Raw genomic sequence first — 9,689 nt, forward strand, 5'->3', positions numbered from 1 at the left:
TGACCAGGGATCCGGGTATTCTGTGACAGAAAAATAATTCCAAATTTTCTGATTAAAAAACAAATAACCCCAAATCCACATTTTTCCATGATTAAAATGAAACACCACATCCACACACACACACACACACACACACACACACACACACAATATTAATGGTGTTTCATTTTAATCATGGAAAATGTGGATTTGGGGTTGCTTTTTGTTAAATCAGATCACTTGGGATTAGTTTTTATCAGAGAAAACCAGGATCCCTGGCCGTGAGTTATGCCATATGTATACTAAATCTTATCGAAACTCTACAATACAACTAGGACTAAAGATTCTGAGATAAACATGGGAGATAAAGGGCTCTGCATAATAACATTTCTGATCTTAAAGTCAAATCTAAGGAAAATCTGCATGAAGACATACCCCTGAGAAATATGTATAATGAAATTATTAAAAAAATAGGCATTTGAACTGTTATATGGATTATATCTATAAAAATCATTATCTGGTGAAAACAAATAGAATCATAATAATAAAAAATGTTAGCCAATTTAGAAGGATTACTTCAGCTACCCCTATATTTTCTGTTCTTTAAGCATTGCTGAAATAATCGTTCTGAAAACTGAATTCTCTTTTCTTTTCTTCCCTTTTCTTTAATCTTAGTAGATTCATATACCTAAGGAAAAATATTCCATATCTTCCATTTATGGAAGACCTGAAGTATACAAATACACATTAGTATGAACTGCCACTGTTTTAAATTACCAGTAAGATATTGCACAATGGATCTAATTGGTTTTACTTGTCTATAAAGTACTGCTGTGTCCATCCATTTTGTTAGCAATTACTACTTGTCGTGTCAAATAGGCCTAAAGGAATGTTTTGGACCCGTTTCTAATTCCTATTTAAGGCTTTGTCAGTAGGGAAATTATTGTAGTACAGCTCAGTTCTACAGTGTGTATGCATTGTCCTAGTATGAGGTAGGGCTTCAGGCGAAACCCTATTATTGAGGTAAGATGATCCAAAAATCTTTTTTCCTATAGAGGTACAGCACATTAACTCTTGGGATTTTCACTTGTAACTACCACACAGTAATTACAATTATGCAAATTTCCCTATCTGAGACAAGCCTTGAAACAAAACTCCTATTGTGTTCAGTGAAGATGGTGTTTATGGTCCCGATCTTGCAGTCAGATCTGAAGAAGCATGTTCTTCTTGTGTGTTCTCATAGTTCTATTACAAATCAATAGATGTTACATGCAAGCACAAGAGGGAGACTATTTAGATCTGATTAAAGGATCAGAACCTAACTAAATAATAGGGTATCCAGTTATATTTTCCCTATAACAATATTTTTTCATCCTTGGATAGATAAACAGACTTTGTAAGTTAATCAAGCAGCATATAAACAAGAGAAAATGTACACTTAAAATAAAGGCGACTGTTTTCATCCATGTACAATGAAGAATAATAATAAAGTAAAATGCAGGATAAATAAAGACAATGGTACACAAGTTAGGTCTAATTTCTAAAAACTATTATATCATTTAACACTAGATGTTTCAGACCAGTGTCTGAAACTAAATGCTTACTTTTAAGGATATATGGTGTAGTAAGACTAATTCAACTTAAAAAAAAAAAAAAACTGGTTCACAACAGTGATCCATATTGTATGACATTAAATATTGTAATCACAGTCAATATTGTTTATGTTGCATATTAAATCTTGGTAAATATAAATAGGAAAAAAATATCACTCATATAAGACCCCAGGTAAAGTGATTTGATGGAGAAAAACCCACTAAAACAACCTGTATTAAACTTCAAATATATGGCAGGTATTGTCTTGGAACTTTTTCACTATATATTCTCTGTTATGACATTATCTTTTATTGAACCAACCATACACAGTTTAGAATGGTTGATTCAATAAAAGATATTGCTTTAAAAAATCTTGTTCCTTACAAAATCATTGGACTATCATAGTTACAACAACAATCTAACCCTACTGTAGTATGATAAGCAACCTACTGCAAACGAAAGAGAAGATGCAAAGGGTATGACACTGATTTATTTTTAAAATGTTCTACATTATCAGAAAATCCTGACTTGCTGAAGTCACGAGATGTCCTGCCATTGACTTCACGAAACTCAGAATTTCATCTATTGGTTCCATTTTCCTTTGATATACATGCATCACTCTCATTATGATTAAATGCCATATCAAAGAGGTGCTAATCTCCAACTAAAACCCCAAAATGTGAATTTTAAGTCAACAGTACAGAAGACTCATTTTCTTTGATCTTAATTTATGTCAATCCTTTATGAACTAAAGAAATAGCTCTTGGAGATATATATATATATATATATATATATATGAATGAAATCCAACACAAATATAAGTAGATTGTAATCTACATGATGAAATTTGCTAGTTTTCAACAGATAAAATCTAACTGTGGTACTTCAAGGAACCATAAAGCATACAGCTTATAGATAGTTCTGAAAGACTTTCAAGCTTATGTAAGAACTTAAAAAACCCTGGTATTAATACTTTTTAGATAAATATACTGCCATATTTGATTTAACTAAACACATTCCCAAATGAAAATACATTTATAATTTTTAATTTTTTTACGTGTAAAATGAAACTTGCTATGAGAAAATTGAATCTCATCTGAAGAGTGTTGTTACTGTAATCAACCTTGCTTTATGAGCTGTTAATGTTCTGGAGTATAGAGTAATTGCCATTAATGCCATAAGCTGTACTTTGCTTATGACTTAAAAGCTGAAATTCGTTACCCAACCTCAGCCCAGTACAAAGACAGCAATTCTATTTAGAGATAATTACACAATTAAGCACAATCCTGAATCAAAAATTACAAAAGTTCTATAACTACATTAAAATATACTCTATATCCCATATAGACCTCTGAAAATGTTTCCCTCTGCAATGGCAGTATTTATTTACTGTTTATCTATTGATTTATCCTGTCTGTTTCTTCAAATGTAAATATTTATTTTTAAGATGCAAGTATTAAAATTTATCCCAATCCTGATACTTGTATTCAACAATTTTTTTGCTGGCTTTGGGCTATGAAACTATGAAACTGATCCTTTATTATTTGTGCATCTAAAACTCTGATATCAACATGTTTTATGAGGTTAAAAGCCATAAAACTTTCCTAACTTAAGGGGGACTGTGTATGTACCACCATCCACATATGTGATAATACAAAGCAAGGTCAGGACTTAAAAGGCTTTAAAATGAAAAAACACAGCAAAACAAACAAAAAAAATGGGTGGGGTTGGTGAAGGGTTGCTGTAATTTCCATTAAAACTGCAGTATTGTAAGAACATACCATAATCCTTTTTCATAACAAGTTTATATTAACTAAACTTTAATGAAAAAAAGCTTGCATGTTTTTACTTTTACTTCAATAAATATATTGACAGTGGACTAGATGGGGTTATGACTACAATTGTAGTAGTTAAACTTTCACCTTAACTGGAAATAGTTGCTACATTATTATTATTGGCTATTTTATTTTTATGTAATTCTATGTCGTATATGGCAGGAGTAAATGTGTAAAACAATGTCATTCTAAAAGGATTCCCCTAACTCAAAGAAAGAATATAAAAAATAGACCTCTTCATATCACTGCTATAATGATCATGATAGATACTAAGCCTGAGTTTCACAAGCTAAGTAGACTGTTGAAATCCTAATGAGAAAATGTGTATTAGACATCAAACTCAAGTAGACAATCTATACTGCAACAACCTCTTCTCTCTTTTTCTCTTTTAGTCTCATAGTCCTGAAAGGTAGCTCAGAAACACATAACTTACAGCAGTGGCCATCACTGGACAAACAGAAAACAAACAAACAAACAAATAAAAACAGGAGCAGTGTGACAATGTTCTATAGTTTTCAATAAATATAAATATATTCAAATTTTGAAATTTCTAAATAGCAATTACATACATATATACATACATATGTGTGTATATATATATATATATACACACACACACACACACACACACACGCATACATACATATATATATATATATATATATATATATGCTTTGTTCCTGCCTGCTGCAGCCCTCACAGACTGACAAAAGCACATATGGGGGAGTTGTTTTTCTCAGCAGCAGTTTATGTAAGGTAGGACTTCGGGATCAAGTACACAGTATTAACTAAATATCTTTCTTTAACTCACAGGGTGTATCATACCCAAAGAACATATCTGTTCATCTATTTTTAAACGGAACTCCCCACTGAAATCAATTAAGAGTTCTCCTATACAGATGGCGAATATTACATTAAAATAGAGTTTCACATTTAAAATTGAATGTGAAATGCTAAAATGTTGTTAATTTTCCAACAAATTCCAAATTTATGTAGGTAAGCTTTGGGCTCACTGCCAAACTACAGTTGTGTAATGTTCTCTATATATTTAAATGCCTCCCTTTACATTTACAAAATAATAATACTAAGAAAGGCTTATTTCAGAAATAGAAGGGTAACTGTCTTTTCAATAATACTACTGAAAATCTGCAATAATTCCAATTAAATCACTGGAGTTATTTCAAAATTATACTTGTACAATGAAGAGCAGAATCCTGCCCATTTTCTGTAAGTTAATTAGTTAATTTGATAACCATTTAATTACTACCTTCATTGCATTTTATTCCCTTTGAAATTCAATTAATTAAATGTTTCTAGTTTCTAGGACCTAAATGTGTCTCTTTGTGCTTTCTGACACTATTCTGTTCAATGTTTTAAGAATAAACATTCATTTTAACACAGCTCTGTATAGCATGTTTGCAGTATTGTCACACCACTAGTTATTATGAGACTCGTCTAAATAATGAAAAACAAAATGAAAGCAATAGAAATTGTAAGGCTCTATCTTACATATATTAGTATGATATTTATACATAGACAGATGGACAAATAGAGGAATACATATCCCGCTGACTGTTTCTATAGGAAGGCATTTAAGCAGGACTCATATTCACTTCGTGAGAGTACTTGAGCAGAGCTACTGAAGAGGGCAGGGAGATTATGTATGTGAGCTCACAGCATCCCCTGCTTCTCATAATCCCACCCCAACTGTCCTCTGAATTATGGTCCCATTCTCCTCTGTGCAGGGCCTGTATTTGCTAGTGGAACTGCTGCAGGAAGAGAGCGGGAGTTCCCTAAAATGAGATAGCCAAACCAAATTATCATACCATTGGGACGCTGTCTTTTATGGGAGTGTCTTTCTCTCATTCCTGTTATACTCTCTATTTCCATTCTTTTTCCCAGTCGTGCCAATGTTCTAAGAACTGAACAAGCATAAAAAATCCAGGTCCCTATCGCAGAAGTCTTCAGTCCAATGGACTTATGTTTACTCAGTCATGAGTTCTTTCAGTCTCTCCAGAACCTGCATCCTCATAACACGGGAGCCTGCTTACCCTAATGTGATCCCCCAGCCTCTAAGTGACCATGCACACTATGTTGTTGTGGATCCCTGAACTTTTTCCTACAAAATACATTACGAGCCTTGATACCCTCCAGTATCCATTTAAGCTTCTTTGATGGTGTGGAGGTTGGTCAGGCTGTATAGGTCAAAAAAGCTATGCTTCACAAAGTCTACAGGACCAAGATTTTGCACTTAATACTATTAATTATCAATAGCCCTGGATGCTGAATTTCTTTCTCATGGAATAAATGATTTTTGATAGACCATTACTATGGCATGCAATAGATTTACAAAAAACAACCCTTTATAGCCACAAAGGAATTGTACCTCATTATAATTTGTAATGCTTATGTAAGGCATAGTAATAATTTCAGGTCCATTTTAAGGTGTTTACCTACATAAGATAGCATTTAACCTAGTAGTTTCATATTACATGGAATTGTATTAACTACCACTGCTTTTCCAGATTTGTTTTCTATATTTTATTTGGGCTTGTTTCTGATATATCACTCACATTGAGTAACAATTTACTATTCATTCCAATCAGAGCTAAACTGTGAATCAAGAAGGGATATCAGAACATGACCTAATACGCATTTCTAACAAGAATACTCTTGAGTGACAATTGTCACAGTAAACAAAAGATGGGCCATATACAGAACTAAACATACTTGTTTAAAGTTCCACCTCTACATGTTTACTCATGTAAAATTCAGAAGTCAACAGGAGATCAATGTAAGAAAAATATGCAAGATTAGGCCCTGTAAGTATAGAAGGAGAAATTTTTCTCATGGCAGATTTTTAATTGATGACAAAACTGACACAATGTTTGGTATTAAACCAGTCTATAAAAATGGCTAGAACCAACAGGGTTCATCCTCTGGAACTAGCATACTGAAGTCCAGCTTGTTTTATCAAAGAGAGGATTAAAGTATGTAACACCAAAACCAGACCACTTAAAAAGAAAGAAACTCCCAGACCAGTATTTAGTATGAAGGACACTGCGTAAGTTAAGCAAATGTCACAATACTGAATATAGAAACTACATAAAGAAGTTACAAAATATTTTTGTTTAGACTTGCTTTTATAAATAAATGGTATATATTACTACTGTCCATGTGTCATTTTTAGAAATCAGAGTTCTCTTCTGCTTTTCTTTTTTCTTCGTTTATCGTGGACAGTCCCACACTTTTGAAACAAATATATAGCTACCTAGCTCTTTCATCTCAGAAAACTCAACCTTACTTGCTAAAAGGGAAAAACATTGGGGGGAGGAGAGAAAACCAAACTAAATGATCCAACTAAAACAATTTTCAAACAAAAATGTTCGTACTTATTTTTAAAAAATGGATCAATACATTTTTCTCTGACATTTTTACTTCTTTGGTGAGCACTAACTCAGAATATCATCATGCAGAAAATTTCACTGATCTTGTTAACGAAACAGAGGTCATATTTTCATAAAAATATTTTTTCTTCATCAAATGTTATGTTTTAAAAGCACAAATACATTTATTTTTGTCATCAGACATTCCTACCTATTATTTCCTCCTACAATTTTCTGAAGACAATTAATCATTATAGCCTCTGAATGGGAAATCCCATTTCCATTAAAATCTGAGCTCTCAAATGGCCCTCTTAGCTGTATTTCAAGATAATTATGGAGTAAAGTATCTTTTTTCCTTCATTTGTGTCTTTTCAAGGATTTCCTTTCAAGACAGTGTACAAGGGTAATCATTACTGTTTAATTTTCTTCTCCCAACATTGGAGCTGTTCTTTTTTTCCTTTCTTTTCTTTTTTTCATTTTTGGCTGCTATATAGTTGGTAAAGTGGATAGAAAAGCTTTAAAATAATTATCCTGATTTTAGTATGTGGACCTTTAGAATTTTCCCCTGTACCAAATATCAGCTGTGCTACTAAAATATGGAGGCAAAAGCTTTATTGCCATTAGAAATGGCAGCATAAGGAGCATCAGTATAAAAAGGCAGCTTAGGCATTTCTACCACCCGTTTCATTTAAATCCTAGCAGTTTCTGTGCATTAACTCACTTGTGGATGCTGCCTCTTTGTGGCAGAATGCCATTTAAATTGTACGTTTCACATTAAGAACCCGATCCTGTATTCAGACTGAACTAGAAACTCCCATTAATCTGGATTTTGGACGTACAAGAGACAATGTTTCATACCTCAAGGGTTACTTACTATCTCCAGGATCTGACCATTTAGTTTTTACTAAGAAAACCTCCTCTAAGTCAATGACCAAGTCAATTGGCTTGATTTTCTTCTCATTTAACATTAGTGTAGCCCAAATGAGTTCAAAGGAATCATTCTTGATTTACATCACTGTAACTGAGAGGAGATCCAGGCCCACTATCTTCAGCAATGATTCAGAGAGCAGAGCGTGGAGAAAGACCTCCAAGCTGGGAATTCACATCTCTCATTGACTTGAGTAATAAGAGTATACATGATACATCAAGTGCTGTTCCTTTTTGGGACAAATGAAGACTCTCGGGACCTAGATTAAAATCCACATTCCACTACACTAACCTGCCCAGAATACTGTATGATCATACCTATATGTTTGTTGTGTTTTGTTTAGGTGGGGAAGGAAATAATGGAAAGGAAGAGCACACCCCAGCATATCATTCATCCTGAACGGCTAAGAGAATGGTTTTGTCGTTCTAGCGATATGTTTTACATCAGTAGGGAAAGCAGAATAAAACAGAGCCCTTCTCCAAAAAAAGCGTACTAGTTGATGCTTGTGTAAGCAATATCGCACATGATAACCTAGTGAAGAACAATAAAAATGTGTATGAAATATCACTTACCCTGTTCCATATATTAAATGAAGACTTTAAAGAGGGAAAAATGTAAATATGAAACTATACTGTTAAACACACAGCAATGTGAAAATCCCTGACACAGGTCATGTGTCTTGATGATTACAGTATATCGTACTTTTAAAATAAGCTAAAGACGAATGGGTTATGCCTAAAACTGTCAGTTCTCTTCTGCTCAAACTTGACTGCCAGTAAAAAAAGTTTCACATATGAACAGATGATTTTGGCAAGAAATTTTAAACTTCAGGGAATCATTACTTCATGTTATTCCGTTTGAAATAGTTATCAAGTGTTTATTCAGAAACTATTAAAAAAATTACATGTGCTGGGATACATATGAGACACCAGATGTCCCATCTTACAGTGATGCCGCGTTTATGAATATCCTTGTCATTGCCTGCTGCCCAAAGGGGTAAAGACATTGTCTATAGATTTGTACAGTCCATCATTTGGTCTTTCAAGGTGCCAGTATACACATGGATCTGTACAAGTGCAATTGCATTTGACTAAACAATCAGAAATTGGCTACAACAGTAGTCAAATCATTATATTTTGGTTGACTAATGAAAAGTAACATTTTTTTTCCTGCTAAAATCAATGATTTCCACATCACCCTCACTAGTTAGTCCAGCTAGTTGCTCTAGCAGGAGGTTCCTAGTAGTTACATCCTTAAAAAAGAGCAACACGATATTCATTTATCCTGACCAGATTGTGTGTCTTAGATTGTCTTTTAAGATTTGGTCATAATTAAAATTAACTTTAATGATTTCAAATGTCCTCCTGGTACCACGTCAGCTTTGGAAATAAAGCTCTAAATGTAGTGCAACACTTCTGAGCAGTTCACAGACTTTCGACCCCATCCTGAAAAACACTTAAACAACCAGGTAATTCTATTTGCGAGACCAACAGCCCAGAGCAGGGCCCCGACCCTACAATTTTGGGGGCAGGTATCTTAACTTGTGGCTCACCCAGTGACATCTAAGGGACTACTCACACGAATAAAGTTGTTCATGTGCTTAAGCATTTGCAGGATGGGGTCCTCTCCTGAGACTACTTTTCGTGAGTCCTCACGGGTGTAAGTATTTGCAGGATTGGACCCTAAAACAGTGAAGGAAAGAGAAATGCCAATGTGCATATAAAAATAGGTGCTACAATAAAATACTTTTTTCTTTTTTTATATATTTCATCAATAAGTTATTTTCACTAACCAGTTATGGATCATATATCTCTGCACTCTGTAATGATTTGTCCACATCTAAGGTGATCCTTTTAAAGATCGTAGTATATATCTATATATATATATCTATCTATATGTAAGTATAGATAGATATATATATATATATAGTTTTGTTTTGTTTTTTTTTAATTCAAAAGTCCAGAAAGC

The 9,689-nt window shown here is 33.5% G+C and overlaps 1 protein-coding gene across 1 annotated transcript in view; it reads right to left on the minus strand.

Annotated features, from left to right (window-relative positions):
* Positions 1-8,213: 8,213 nt before the first annotated feature.
* Positions 8,214-9,689, minus strand: part of SLITRK5 (SLIT and NTRK like family member 5) — a 4,449-nt gene continuing 2,973 nt past the window's right edge. Inside the window, exon 3 of the mRNA XM_019528500.1 lies at positions 8,214-8,252. Within this exon, the coding sequence (XP_019384045.1) occupies positions 8,214-8,252 (39 nt within the window). The remainder of the gene's footprint in view (positions 8,253-9,689) is intronic.

This window comes from Crocodylus porosus, unplaced genomic scaffold, assembly GCF_001723895.1.
Source record: "Crocodylus porosus isolate Cpor-Errol unplaced genomic scaffold, CroPor_comp1, whole genome shotgun sequence".
Taxonomy (NCBI): domain Eukaryota; kingdom Metazoa; phylum Chordata; order Crocodylia; family Crocodylidae; genus Crocodylus; species Crocodylus porosus.